The 15,096-nt window shown below is 40.2% G+C and overlaps 1 protein-coding gene across 1 annotated transcript; it reads left to right on the top strand.

Moving 5' to 3' along the window:
• The first annotated feature begins 826 nt into the window (after positions 1-826).
• Positions 827-12,344, top strand: NDUFS1 (NADH:ubiquinone oxidoreductase core subunit S1). Its single transcript, XM_088523728.1, has 18 exons — positions 827-940; positions 1,134-1,225; positions 2,652-2,759; positions 3,423-3,499; positions 3,614-3,695; positions 3,809-3,939; positions 4,636-4,821; positions 5,137-5,271; positions 5,644-5,758; positions 6,592-6,737; positions 7,204-7,332; positions 8,393-8,522; positions 8,998-9,158; positions 9,694-9,848; positions 10,443-10,618; positions 11,365-11,499; positions 11,702-11,774; positions 12,010-12,344. Exons 1-18 carry the CDS (start codon positions 877-879, stop codon positions 12,099-12,101), a joined length of 2,187 nt encoding a protein of 728 aa, XP_088379854.1. The 5' UTR covers positions 827-876; the 3' UTR covers positions 12,102-12,344.
• The last annotated feature ends 2,752 nt before the right edge of the window (positions 12,345-15,096 follow it).

Raw genomic sequence — 15,096 nt, 5'->3', positions numbered from 1 at the left:
GGGTATCCCTCCGCGGGAAGTGATCCTCCGCGCGCAGCGTGTCCGCCGCATCCGCGACGGCCGCGAAATAGTTCCCGGCGGTTTTTAAGCCGCTCCGCTCAGACAGCAAAAGTTACAGGACTTTAGACATGAAGAGGAGGATTGGGATAGTAGATGGGATCTTCATGATGGGGACTGTGAACATTTTTAGGCTTGCTAGTTCGATAGCTACTTCAACGTGTCCTATTCCCACCCAATTAGTCCGGGCGCACTAGCGGAAGCTGCCGAAGATGGCCGAGGCCAGCGGCGGAAACAGCCGAGCAGCTCCGCCAGCTCTCTGCCGCGCGGCGGAAATACCCGAAGGTGCCTCCTCTCGCGGGCAGTTCGCTGGGAAGAGGCGGGCGCCGCCGGCTCCGGAGATTGCCGAAGAGGGCGGCGGAAAGAGCCGAGCGCGCCGCCATAGAGGCGGCGGCGGGTGAAGCCCCCGCACCCTCAGGCGCGCGCAGGTAACGGCGGCCGCCGCGCGCTGCGGCGGGAGGGCCCCGGCCGCTCTGCGCGGCGCGGGCGGCAAGGCCGGAACCGGCACCGCTGCCCTTGAGGGGCCCTGCGGCCCGGAGCGGTGGTGGCGGCGCCTCCAAGGTGACCCCGTTGAATCGGCGGCCGCGCTGAGGCGGCCGTTGTGAGGGCCCGGGGCCGGTCTCACTGTCGCGGCAGGCGCCACATAGGCGACACACGCATAGCAAACCTATAGCTGACTGGCCGCAGAGCGCCTCTCCTACAGGCCTTTCCAATTGCCCGACCGTTGCGGAAGTTACCAGTCTGCGCGTTTGAACGCTCGGAAGCGTTTGAAACGCCCCAGCTGCGTCTCTGCTTTCTCTCCCGCCAGGCGTTAGCACCATGCTGCGACTGCCCGCCGCGCACAGGGCCTTGGCCGGCGTCGCCCTGTCCTCCAGGGTGTGCGGTAAGAACCTGGCTGCACCTTGCGGCTACAGAGCTCGTTTGTGCATCTCTGGCTTAGTAAGCAACATGCTTTTGTGTGAGGGATGTGCAGTCTGGCGTTGTGGGGTGCATAGACCTGGTGTTAACTCAGCGCTGTGCGCCTGTCTGCACTTGAGCCATCATTGAAACTTTTTGTTTTTTCCTCCGTGTCCCAGGGCGCACAACTACCACAGCAGCCAGCAACCAGATAGAGGTGTTTGTGGATGGTAACCCTGTATTGGTGAACCCGGGAACCACCGTGCTTCAGGTGTGATGGACAGTGCGCTCAGTTTTCCTTCAGCTCCCCCTCTCTCCTTTTTGCTTTGCAGCCTGCTATGTTTCATAAGGCAAAAAAAAAAAAAAAGTATTTTCTGGCAGGTCTGTGTGGATGCTTTCACTGCCTGTGAAGTAGTTTCATATAGCAGAATTTAGGGAGCTCATTGCTTGAGAGCAGTATCTGCTGTGGCTGACTGAGGGAGTAGCGGTACAACTTGAATCCAGTCTGCAAAAATTTCTGCAGTGCCATAACAGACTTGCATAAATTCTGTTTGCGATTCTAGCTGTGAAAGATCACAATATCCTTTATGAAGGATCCTGCTCAATCTATAAGAATTATAGCAGTTGTCTATTCTTGTCTTGATATAAACCGAGCTGGTAGCCTTGTTAATTCTTGCACCTTATTTATTGGAATGGTGTCTCAGACAGAGGATATTTCCCAAGTTATTTATGGTTATGATTCAGAATGAGGCTCCTGCAATGCTTTTGTCTTTGTGCAGGAAGCAATGGGACCTGGTTCTCCCAGCCTGCAATCATTATTGCAGCTTTTCAGATAAAATATTAAATCATTCTTTTTCTAGTCTACCTTTTTTTTTTCTCAGCAGCCATTAAGTGAAGGGGAAGGAAGGACTTATTTTTCTAATGATTTCTACAAAAATTTACACCTGTAGACAACAAGTAAATAAAAAATATCCTTTAAAAAATATGATATAGCAGATGCCTCCTAGGGAGTCCTAATGCCTAAACAAATCAGTAACTTCATATACAGAGAACCAAGGTTGTATTTCAAAATAAACATATGCTATAGATAGCAATGATCTAATTAATTAGGTCCTGGTGGCTCTCTTAATCCAAGTGTGCTTTGCTGATTTCTGACATATGCCCATGTTTTCAAAGTGATAGCGTTTATTGTGGCAGCTTTTGTTCTCTAGCACAATACTACAGCTTCTCTATGACAGGGGGATAGAAGAGTGTTTCAGAGGCTTTGAGGTTGTGCTGAATGTGAAGGATGGCTGTGCTCCAGTATTCAAAAAAGTCCAGTGCACTCATAAGGACGATCTATGTTGTTGAATCATCTAAAGTTATACCTCTTATTGCTTCCTTAAACCTTTTAAAGCATGCCCTTTACATGCTTTTCATTAAACTGTTTATACTGTCTTTAAAGGTTTTTCCTTCACTCCTCCCCCCCCTACCCCCCCCAATGAAAATAATTCTCTCTCCTTGGAGGAAAGGAAAAAATGAAGAAGGCGATTTTAATTTTCCCAATCAAGTATGCATTTTGGAATAGACATCATATTTGCAATTCACCATCTTACATATCTTAGATCACAATTTTTGAGTTGAGCCTCAATTATATTTACAGGGTGGAGCTGCAGGATCCAGCTCCAATTTAATTTTCCTTTGTTTCTTCTTTTTAGGCCTGTGAAAAGGTTGGAATTCAGATCCCCCGTTTTTGTTACCATGATCGTCTCTCTGTTGCTGGAAACTGTAGGATGTGCCTTGTGGAAATAGAGAAAGCTCCCAAGGTATTACATCAATATTACAGGAGTTACAATTTCCTGCTGCGTGTAGAGTTTAGTTGAAGTTTTGTAAATAAATAATTGGACTGTCATCAGCACATATATCTTTGTAATTCCAGCTGCTGTGAACAAATTTTCCCCCTTCCCTCACCTAGCTTCATCTCTGTGTTATGTACAGAGATACCCTTTTCACAGTGGTTGTCTGCTCTCTAGATCTATTTGGGCACCAGGGTTGGAATCTGCAGAGGTTCCTTCCAACTTCAGCAATTCTATTTTTTTAGACTACTCCTGTGTCTGTAGGTATGAATTAAACATGCTTGAAAACCTAGTGTGACATTGCATCCTCAAGGCAGTTAGGGATGCATTTTGTCTTGCTAGCGTGGTTTATTTCATTGAAACAGTTTCCATGTTCAAAGCCATAACTTGGTTCTTAAAGGCAGTGATGAAATTAACCTTTCTATTTAGATGAATATATATGACTTCTAATATCTTCATATTGGGTAGGCTTTATTCTTCTCTCCTTGCAAATGCCTTCTTATTTCTGCGAGGTGTTAGTTAATAACAGATACCTCTGTAAGGATTGGGAGGAGGGGCGTGGATTGTTCTTACCAAAAAGAGATATGTTATGTTCATACGCCATTTTTTTCTTCCTTATTATGATTATTATAGCCAGTGGCTGCTTGTGCCATGCCAGTTATGAAGGGTTGGAATATACTGACAAATTCTGAGAAATCCAGGAAAGCAAGGTACTCTTTATTTTTGTTAATTATTTTTAAGCTTTTTGTAGCTGCTTGGTTGTACCTGCCTACTTGTTAAAAGTGTGAAAAGTTGCTATTAACTGTAATTCTTGAACTCAACAGGGAGGGTGTGATGGAATTCTTGCTGGCAAATCACCCATTGGACTGTCCTATTTGTGATCAGGGTGGAGAATGTGACCTACAGGTACAGCAGCACCCAATTAAATTGTGTAGCTTTATGTAGTAATGCTCTTGTCTTGGGCAAAACTGTGCTTTCAAGCAACCTGGATATATCTATTTGTTTGTTATCTATTCTAGGATCAATCAATGATGTTTGGCAGTGATAGGAGTAGATTTAGAGAGGGAAAACGTGCGGTTGAGGACAAGAACATTGGCCCATTAGTCAAAACAATCATGACTCGGTGTATACAGTGCACTCGATGTATCAGGTAATGTCCTTTATTTTTCATTGGAGAGAGTATCAAACAGGAATGTTTATAGCAATTAGTTACTCATTCCTTGTGAAAGAAATATCATTGGGGGAGTAAACTTTTCATTTCTTTCTGACTGTATTTAGTTTTATTTCTGGTAGGCACCAAGCAGCTAATTCCTCTATGGGAGAGATGGCCAGAACATGGAAGTAAAATCAGAATTTTATAGGCTAGAACCAGACCCCCTTTTTATTGTCAGAATAGATTTTAAAGTATCAAGTGACTTCAATGGTATTGCCAAAATTTATTTATTTCTGGCAGCCTCTGGTAGTCATCTTTATATTCTTATGTAGTCCTGAGATTCTGCACCAACTAAATAGAAAAGAATACAATGCAACTGTCTAGTTCTAGAAAGACATTTTTAAATTATAGGTAATTTTTGACTCATCTTCTGAAATTCAGTGACCAGTGAACTAGTCTCTGTTGCTTTTAATAAACTATGAAAGGTTTTGCAGTCTCATTTTAAAGAAATTCTGCAGATGGATATTTCTGCTTGTGATGGGACTTGGTAATGTATCTAAATTGCCCTCCTCTTGCAGGTATATGAACTGATGCCAATATTTTACCCTAAGAAAATGAGATAAGACTTGAAAAATATGCTGTGTCGCTCTTGCACACTTCATATTTATTTTTCATTCTCTTTGCATCTACCAGGTTTGCTAGTGAAATTGCAGGGGTAGATGACTTGGGAACAACTGGAAGAGGAAATGATATGCAAGTTGGTACTTACGTCGAAAAAATGTTCATGTCTGAATTGTCAGGGAATATTATTGACATCTGTCCAGTTGGGGCTCTTACCTCCAAGCCGTATGCCTTTACTGCACGCCCATGGGAGACAAGGTATGTGTCTCAACTCATATCAAGGGGATACATTTTTCTTGCATGTGCAAGGTGGTGATATCAAGAGTTTTCTGTTTTATTTTTTTTTCTGCATTTTGTTATATATCCTTCTACAGATTGAATCTAATTCAAATTCTGTTACTGAAGTAAAGTTTGTCTGAAGAAAGTCAAATTCAGCAACATGGTTAATTGGTAAAGATATTTCAAATGTCTTGTAAACTAGTGCTTTGATGTATATCTAAACTTTTGGAAGTTTGTTATACAGTGTAATACTTGTGTACTTGTGCAAATGGTGCATTTCTTTCTCCCAAACAGGAAGGTAGAATCCATTGATGTTCTTGATGCAGTTGGAAGCAACATTGTGGTGAGCACAAGGACTGGAGAAGTGATGAGAATTTTGCCAAGACTGCATGAGGATATCAATGAGGAATGGATATCTGACAAAACAAGGTGTGTGTGGGTTGCTCCCTTGCCAGTGTGTTTTCTTTTCGTGCACATGCTCCTGTTAGATAAACTCCACAGTATCTGAAGTGCTTATAGTATTAGCGACTTTTTGGATTCTACCGTTAAGAAATGGTGAAGAGTAGTTAGTAAAACATACTTCTAACGCTAAAATTGTAGTTAACACCTTTGCTAATATCTCCTTTTCATAGATATTTTATTATAGGAACTCTTAAATTACCTTTTTTGTTTGGTTTTGAGAAGGAAAAGTTAGGCTTTCAGTGGAAATTGTCACTGTTCTTTAAGCTTGCAAGCTGTTAGAAAAGCCCCGTTTTATGAAATATTTAGTATACGTAATTGTTTCTGTTAACATTCACTCAGGTTTGCCTATGATGGTCTGAAGCGTCAGAGGCTTACGCAGCCAATGGTCAAAAATGAGAAAGGGCTGTTTGTTCATGCCTCATGGGAGGATGTTTTGGCTCGTGTTGCTGGTGTGGTAAGGATAATTTTCAATATAAATAGCATAAAATTAATTTGTAAACCTGGGCTTAGTATTGTAATAATACAAAAGGAGCTATGGAAAAGCTTCCTCTCCCTCTGCCACCCCCAACTGAAGAACTTTGTTTTATGATGATTTCAAGAATATGTAGGCAGTGAATAAATGGATGAATGCAAGAGAAATTGCTTTTTATATAAACAGGAAACAAAGCTACTTTTTCCAAAATCCAGAAGGTAGCCACTTTTCTGAATTAATCTGAAGACTTCAAAATTATTTAGACTCTGCTATCACCACTTTTGCCATCAAAGCTGTTAATTCTGAATTACTTGTATCTCTGCTTGCCTCATTACTTTCTGTGTGGTGATTGATTCTGCTACTCAGATGAAGTGCTGCATGAGCATTCTGGGTTTTGATTAAAGATTTTGTATGAAGAGGTAGAATTGAGTAACTGTAACTGAACTTTCCTTAAGGATATTGAGGCTCTTTTAGTCTGCGATGCAGAGTAGCAGAGTTCATTAGAAAAGCTATTACTATATTTCCTCAAAAATTACATACAAGCTCAGGTAGCAAACTGAACTTGGATTATGAAAGTTTTTCTGCTGCACAATAGCTTCACTGAAAGGAAAACATTAACTGGTCTTCCTATCTTTACCACACCAAATAAAAATTGGGCATGTTTGAGCAAAAATTTAAGTGGGAGAGACCTGGATACACTAAAAGTTGGGCTTTGCCAGTTCTGCTATGTTGCAGCTGCTGTCTTGCAGAAATGAGATCCTACTGATCAATTTGTGTACATCTTTTGCTGGTGTTCATATTTTTTCTCTTTGTAGCTCCAGGCGGTAGAAGGTAAAGATATAGCAGCAATTGTAGGAGGATTGGTAGATGCAGAAGCACTGATAGCCTTGAAGGACTTGCTGAATAGAGTAAATTCTGATATGCTCTGCACCGAAGAGATCTTCCCTACTGCTGGCGCTGGGTGAGAATTCAGGCGAAATTATCTGTAATAAATGAACTTTTAATAAAGTGTGAAACATCTTACAAGATTCTGAAATCATCAAGGTTAAAATATGTGTTTCATTAGAATTACTATAGTCATTCATAGGAAATATGTGATTGTGAGTAGGGTTGTGAAAACTACTGGACAACTAGTATAATCTTGTAAACTGTGATAATAGATGTATATGAAGGCTTTTAGAATATATATAAATAGAGGAAATACACTGTAATTTCTTTTGTCTCTGATATTCATAAAAGGTGGGAAAGGTGGGGGGACGGTGTCTCATATTATTTGGATTAGTAATTTGGACAGGGAACTCTCTCCCTTCTCCTTTCCTTCTAGGAAGGAAAAAATATTTTGGATGGCTAGAAACTTTACTTCACATCTTCATTCTTCCCCCTTACTGAATTTTCAACTTCTTCTCTCCTTTTATTTTTTGTTACAGCACAGATTTACGTTCCAACTATCTGCTTAATACCAAGATTGCTGGAGTGGAGGAGGCTGATGTCCTGCTTCTAGTTGGCACCAATCCACGTTTTGAGGCACCACTTTTTAATGCTAGAATTCGAAAGAGGTTTGTATCCTTGGTGAATAGGCATGAAAATATGCATCTGTGTGTGTTACAATGCTTCAAGCGAAGCCGCAGGCAGTGAGAGCATTATCATGCAGACAAGGCTCCTGAGATTTTGTTCACCTTTTAATAAAGGGATGGTGATATATGCATAGATAGGGGGATCTCTTCTCCATGAAATGTATTGTATAGTTAAGTTTTGTTTGCTCCCACTGTGACATTTTACATAAATTCATGTACTCAGTCACTTATTCCTCTGAAATTACAAAGACTTCTCTTCCCCCCCCCCCCCCCCCCCCAGATTTTTCTGTCTTAAAGTTTGTTAAAGCGTATTCTTTAGAGAATAATATTCATCATCAGGTTGTACAGAGCTGTTTTTTATATTATGGTAAGAATACCGGCTTAGGAGCAATAATTCAAATCACCAACCTTGCCTACTTACTCTTCTGGGATCTTCACAAAAAAAAAAAATAGAGGAAAAATCTTCAATTTGAATTTGAGAGGTATGTGTCATTTATGTCTGTGCAATGAGAAGCAGTAAAAATGCAAAATTCCTAACCAGGTTATTTTCTTTCTATTTGTTAAAGAAATAAGTCATTTCCTACAAATTGTTCTAAATTCAATTCTGAAATAACCCAAGTTAGATCAAGTAAAGGAATAGGCTTAATAGTAGGTATTGCCCCCTGCCCCACCTTTTTTTTTTTTTTTTTCCTGCTTAACTCTGAAAAAGTTCTTAATTGTAGTATCTCATCCAGTGCATCCTTTCCTTTTTTCTTTTTTTTCCTCTATTGAATTGGCAAAAGTTTAAGGGGAATAGAGAATTGAGTTAGGAAGTTCTCATGTCAGGTAGTTTGTAGCATCAAACCCAGAATAAACATGGAGAACTTTGGGAGAAAAAAAAATTGCTTAGCACTCAATATAATACTCAGTTATTGGTTACCAAAACAGAGAATGCCACTTAAACTGCTTTGAAAGAATTTGCATCCTATTTCTAGTTATTGCTAAAATTGTTAGTGGTTTTAGTTGACTATAACTCCACATTTTTTAATATGAACTGTTTCAGTTGGCTTCACAATGACTTGCAAGTGGCTGTAGTTGGCTCTGCTGTGAATTTGACCTACACATACAACCATCTGGGAGACTCACCACAGATACTCCAGGACATTGCTTCTGGAAAACATGCATTTTCCAAGGTACGCCCAATTCAAGAATGTGGCTACTATAGTTCAGATGCATTAAATAATCGGCATTTGGCGGGAAGAACCTTCTTCTATTAGGGGGTTATTTGCTTTTAATCAACTGCAGAGATGAGGCAATGATTAGTGTGTACCACATGTTGTGTGTAAGTTCTTTAATGTGTTAATTTGTTGTTTAATGTTGTGTGTTAATTGTTTAGACTCACACATGTAAAACTATCTAGTTTGTAAAACTGAGAATGTGACATGGGCTGTTCCAGCCACTGGTAACCAAGAGTATAGCGTGTGCTTGACAGATTAGTCCACTTTTGTGGCAGTATCTCAGCTTTACCTCTAAATGAATTGACAACCACTTCAGCTCTCTAGCTTTGCTTGGTAGGCTTATGTAGAAAGTGAAGGATTTATTACATTGTACACATCAAGAACTATCTTGAGAGCCTTAGAGTTCATTTCTTGATTCTACCTTGCACAGGTCCTCAACCAGGCCAAAAAGCCCATGGTGGTGGTGGGTAGCGCAGCACTTCAGCGCAGCGATGGAGCCGCAATCCATGCTGCGGTTTCCAGCATTGCACAGAATGCCAGGACTAAGAGTGGTGTTGGTTCTGACTGGAAAGTCATGAACATCCTTCACAGGTAGGTTTTAAAGCTCTTTTGAGAGCCTTTTTTTTTTTTTTTCTTCTCCGTTCACTTATGCTAGGGCTACACATTACCATAAAGTACCTGTATAGGTTTGTATACATTGCAAGAGCCTTATCAGGTTAAAACTTAGAGAATAGAAATGTAAACGCTTAAAGAAGCAGAAACCAGTTTTTTTAATGGATTTCTTGATATGACAGACATTTTGGGTCCTGTGTTAGGGATAACTAAATGTAAAATTAACAAGTCTAGATTTTGCTGTTTCTGTTAAGAGTTGGAGGAGATTCCCAATGAAGCCTTCAAATGGCATCATTTGTCAGATGTAAAAAAAAAAAAAAAAAAAAAAAAAAAACTGATTTTTTTTGAAATGCCCTGCCAAAGTTCTCCACTGCCCTTATGACTCATTATTTTTCCTGCCTAACCATTAGAGCTCCTGTGTCCCTCTTAAATATCTAGTCAAAAAAGAAGTTTGGCCTGTTCTAATGGGAAAGAATTCTGAAATGAACTGCAGTTAATATGTTTGTTCCTACAGGGTTGCAAGCCAGGTAGCTGCTTTGGATCTGGGTTTCAAACCAGGAGTGGAAGCAATTAGGAAAAATCCGCCCAAAGTATTGTTTCTCCTGGGAGCAGATTCTGGTTGTATAACGCGTCAAGATTTGCCAAAGGATTGTTTTATCATCTATCAAGGTAATTAAGGGATGTAATTTAAGAAGTGTTGCTGACTAAAAGCCGGACAGCAAGCCTGAAGTGTCATATTCTAACCCTCAATATGACCCTCAATATATGACCCTCAATAAATTGTACTCTTTATGTTCTGCCAAAAAACCCCAAATTTCTGCAAAATAACTGAGATACTGATTAACTGTTTCTTAGATAAAAATGAGAATTGTTAATAATAAAGGTATATAAACCAGTTTAGTTTGCTGGGCAGAGCCTCAAACCTGGCAAAAAAAAAAAAACCTGCATTGGTTCTCAGCTGTTCTGTCATACCAAAACAGCTTAATTCATCAAATAAATATTCTGTTTCAGAAGTCCCCACAGATGCTCTCAAGTGAATGACTATAGAGGCTGAACTGCCATTCTACCACTGCTTCTAGTCTGGTTATTTTCCACAGAATGACAGGCAAGAAGGACTTCAGAGCAGTCAGCCTAAAAGATTTTGCATCGCTAGATATGTAAAGCTTAGAGACCTCTAGCTCTGGATTGCTAGTAAAGGTAGTAATAGCTTGATGTACTGATGGCTTACAAGATTGCGAACATTCTCCTCTTTCCATCCATTAGGGCATCATGGGGATGTCGGAGCTCCCATGGCTGATGTTATTCTGCCAGGAGCAGCATATACGGAGAAGACAGCCACATATGTGAACACTGAGGGTAGGGCCCAGCAGACCAGAGCAGCTGTAACACCTCCTGGGATGGCAAGGGAAGACTGGAGAATTATTAGAGCCATCTCAGAGGTGCGGTTCTAAATTGCTTCCAGCAAATGCATTCTGAGTGCTTAAGTTCCTTTTACGTTGAAAAATGTTTCTGATAAGAGGTACATTTGCAGAGAAATGCATGCTTAAGTTCTTAGGGAGTGAGGTTATGTACTGAGTCCTCTCTTAATTCTGTGGGGCAAATGGTACTGTTTTTCTTTTGGAAAGTACCACCGATGTTGGAGCTACCAGATGCTACTGGAATGCACAATGAGTGGAGTGTTGTGTGCATATTCTGCCTTTGTAAAGTGCTTTATATTCTCCCAAACTGCTGGGCAGGTATACTTTGTTTTTGGAAAGAAAACTTGAACTCTGAGAATAGTATCTCATATTATCAGAGGTCAAAAACATGCCTACCAGTCATTGGGAACGAGATGTATTGCTAGTTCTATCAACCTTGTAATGTTTGATGAGCTAGTGAAAGAGGATGTGAGATTGCCTATATGTAAGGAGAAAAATGCTGCTCATCTTCCCCGTCTCCTCTCTTCCTCTCCCTGCCATCTTTGTGAACAGGACAGTGCAACTTTTTAACATGAGGAAGCCTTAACTGTATGCATGAAACTCAGAGGAGTGCTAAAACTTTGCTTCAGTTTGTACATTGTAACTACTTAATGAGTGTAGATTTCTTTCTAGTTTTAATTTAGGCATTATGGATTGACAGTAACTTACTATGCTGTGTATTAAATTTCTAGACTTGATGGCATTTCTTTTTTGTGAAATTATTTTAGCTGGCTGGTGTGACCTTGCCTTATGAAAACCTTGATCAAATACGGAAGCGTTTAGAAGAAGTATCTCCTAATTTGGTCCGATATGATGATGTGGAGGAGGCCAACTACTTCAGCCAGGCAAATGAATTGGCCAAGGTAACCAAAACCAAAGCACTCAGTTATGGTTTAGCACTGCTGCATAGCTTGATGTTTTTTGTGAGGAATGGACTTGCTGCATACATAGTGCTGTAAGTGTACCTTGAACTGCAGTGAATGCATATTTCACTAAAGAAATGCTTTGGCAACAAGCTCCTAGCACAAAGCTGACGACTTAATTTTTTCCCTTTTCCTGTCACAGCTGGTGAAGCAACAGCTTCTTGCTGATCCTCTTGTTCCACCCCAGCTCACAATTAAAGACTTTTATATGACAGGTGAGTTTGCTTTAGAGTATGATTCTTGACATTTAAAGCTTTTCACCAAAATCTTAAGAGCTGACTCTTCAAATAAAATTTTCCAATAAAATGATTTGGAATTTGCATGAAGTGTAGACTATTGGACTGTATTTTTACAAAAGTCTCGTTTTAAATCTCTTGCATAGTGTATTTGCTTTATATATTGAAAGCAAACAGTTAACACTGACAAGCTTTTTTTATTTTTTCTTTTCAGATTCAATCAGTAGAGCATCCCAAACAATGGCCAAGTGTGTGAAAGCTGTTGTTGAAGGTGCACAAGCAGTAGAAGAGCCATCCATCTGCTAGATACTAATGAAACTACTACCAACTCCAAGTACTTGTTGCAGTTATCTACTGTGACTGCTATATATATATATTTCTTTCAAAAACCATTTGCTTGGCAGTAGTATTTTTCATTCACATTTTCATCAGTTCATGTAGTCCCATCATATAGGACTGTTGTTTGGAGAGCACATGCAGCATTAAACTTACTGTACCTGGAGGCAGAGTACATGATTGTATACAAATAAATTACAATACTAAATAATTCATTATATACGTAATTCATATACTCCATGCTTCTTGCATGAAAAGAACTCAGTAAGCAACTCTTAAGTCAGTTCATAAGAACACATTTATATGACAAAAAATGGAAGATTGCAGCTCTCCTCTGGAGTGTCTAGGTATTTTAATTTGCAGCACTGATGAGGGTGTGAAGATGTTATTGTTGTAAATGTTTTTTCAGAAAAAAATGTCCCTTTGAGTCAAACATCCCTAGTTTATTTAGGAGTTCAGAACTACCACTGCTGTACATAGTTTTGTTTCTCTGTTCTGTTGCAAGAGAGAAACTATTCATGGGGAAAACAATTTTTTTTGTTTTTTTTTTTGTCATGAAGAACAAGAATTTTTTGTAGAACTCCTTAATATTAATCCGCTCTTAAAACTTAGCAAAAGACAAAGCCTTTAGCAGCTTTAGGTAAATAAGTTTAAATACAGAAAAGATTTTGGAATAGATTTTTTTTTTTTTTTTTTTGCAACAGTCCTTTATAACAGAGTAGAGGTGGGGGCTGTAGGAGTGTTTTGGCTTTTAAAACGACTTCAAAACAATGATTTATGTCATTTTATTTAATGTCAGTTTAAAAGAGGTTAGCTTCCCACTCAAGATACTGAGGTAGTAATAATTTAGAGTAATCATTTCAGGAACTCATGTAAATTGCAATGGTATCACTTCCAAATTTGATTTTAAAAAAACCTACCTTTGCACTACATTTTTCAGTATGAAATACTACAGAGCAAATGAGAACTCTGCTATAAAACTCTTAAGAGTATAAGGGAATTTTATAAAGCTGTCTCTGAAATTTCTGAGTAGCAGACAAGTAAGTTCATTTTAACTTTTTTTTTTCTTCCTGGAGTTTATTCCAGCATGGCCCAGCCTGCTTTTATGCTAGCCTACGCCATCTTAAATATTGGATGTTTTACACAGCCTGCCTTCTTCCAGGTATGAGCAAGGTCAGTTCTCCTGCTGATATAAAATAAAAGCATCTACTCACTTCTATTTAAAAAAAAAATACACTCTGCCTGTTAGAGAGAGATCCATATCTATAGCAGTTTGTTTTTGAGACAGTTCACAGAACTCATTAGTGTGTATGTCCATATCTGTGACTAAGCATAAAACCTTCTTGTTGCCTGTATGAAATATTAATTCTTTTGGCATGGTTGGTAGGAGGTAAGAGAATGTATATGAGAACACACACCAAAGCAACCACGTGGCTGTTTTCATGGAGAGTAAGATTAGATGGAAAAGGTGCAACTGACTCATTCAGCAAAACCTAAGACTTGCAGGTTGCTGAGGAATCTAGAATTGTTAAGGGTGGAAGGGACCTCTAGAGATCACCTACTCCAACCCCCCTGCACATGCAGGGTCACCCAGAGCATGTGGTACAGGGGTGGCATCCACACGGGTTTGGAAGATCTCCAGAGAAGGAGATTCCACAACCTCTCTTGGCAACCTGTTGCAGTGCTCTGTCACCCGCAGTGTAAAATTTTTTCCTTAAGTTCCTGTGGAACTTTTGACGTTTCAGTTTGTAGCTGTTTAGTCCTAGCAGAGGCCAGCACCATCCTCCTCACTCCCTCCCTTGAGGTACTTCTAGACACTGCTCAGATCCCCTCTCAGCCTTCTCTTCTCCAGGCTGAACAGGCCCAGCTCCCTCAGCCTCTCCTCACAGGGCAGATGTTCCAGGCCCCTGATCATCCTTGTGGCCCTGTGCTGGACTCTCTCCAGCAGCTCCACATCCCTCTTGTACTGTGGAGCCCAGAACTGGACACAATACTCCAGATGCGGCCTCACCAGGGCTGAGTAGAGGGGCAGGATCACCTCCCTCAACCTGCTGGAGATGCTCTGCTTAATGCACCCCAGGATCCCATTGGTGGTCTTGGCTACAAGGGCCAAGGAATAAGTTCCCCCAAATTGTACAAATACTAAGAAAAATAATTTCAGCTGTGTAATAACTTGAGCCAGTCTTTTTATGTCTTCACTTCAAAATTTTCACTTAGAAATTTATGAATGTCAAAAGCTTTATACAATTTCAGCATTTCTTTATTTATGTGCCTTTAGTGGGAGCTCTGGCACTAACTACTTTTTGTTCTGAAAGCTCTGCATTTCTCACTTGGTGTTTGTAGCTGATCTTTAAGTGTCCAGCTGTTATCTCAGGGATAAAATACCTGTCTTAAAAATGAAAAGGCTATGGAGCTTATGTGGTTGTGCTGTTTGTCCTGTTCCTACCCTCCTGTCCATCTAGCTACTTGTCTACTATAAAGCTTTCTGCCAAATCTAGTAAAAACAACAAGGCAGTCTTGAAATTTGGGTACTAGAAACTCCTCAGGGGTTGCAGGAGTAGTTTATTGTAGTACTAAAAGCAGAATTAAACTCTCCAAATGCAGCCCTGGTACCACCTGGTGGCCTGCTGGCAGAATGCCTCCCTTTTCCCTTAGGTGGCCTGAGTTTTGCTTCCTCCTGTATGATCCTCTCTGCACAGACAAAGAATAAGCAAATGCCTGTAAGAAAAATGTGTTTAGTCAATCAGTATCCTCGTCTCTTGGTATAGCACTATGTAAACATTGCACTCAAGCAATTAACTCCCTCTGCCACCCACAGCTCAGGTTAAACCTCGTCCTTATGATGTCCTTGTCTAGCAGAAGGTTGTGGCATAGGAGAGGGGAAACAGTGTGTTAATTCCAGGTAAAACCCATATAAGACAGGCATATTTTTGAGCAAGCTTAGGCTAGGTTAATGCTGGCAGTC

The sequence above is a fragment of the Tinamus guttatus genome, unplaced genomic scaffold (genome assembly GCF_059628265.1).
Source record: "Tinamus guttatus ecotype Peru unplaced genomic scaffold, ASM5962826v1 Tinamus_guttatus_pri_ptg000197l, whole genome shotgun sequence".
Taxonomy (NCBI): domain Eukaryota; kingdom Metazoa; phylum Chordata; class Aves; order Tinamiformes; family Tinamidae; genus Tinamus; species Tinamus guttatus.
This window is presented reverse-complemented; position numbering and strand designations above follow the sequence as displayed.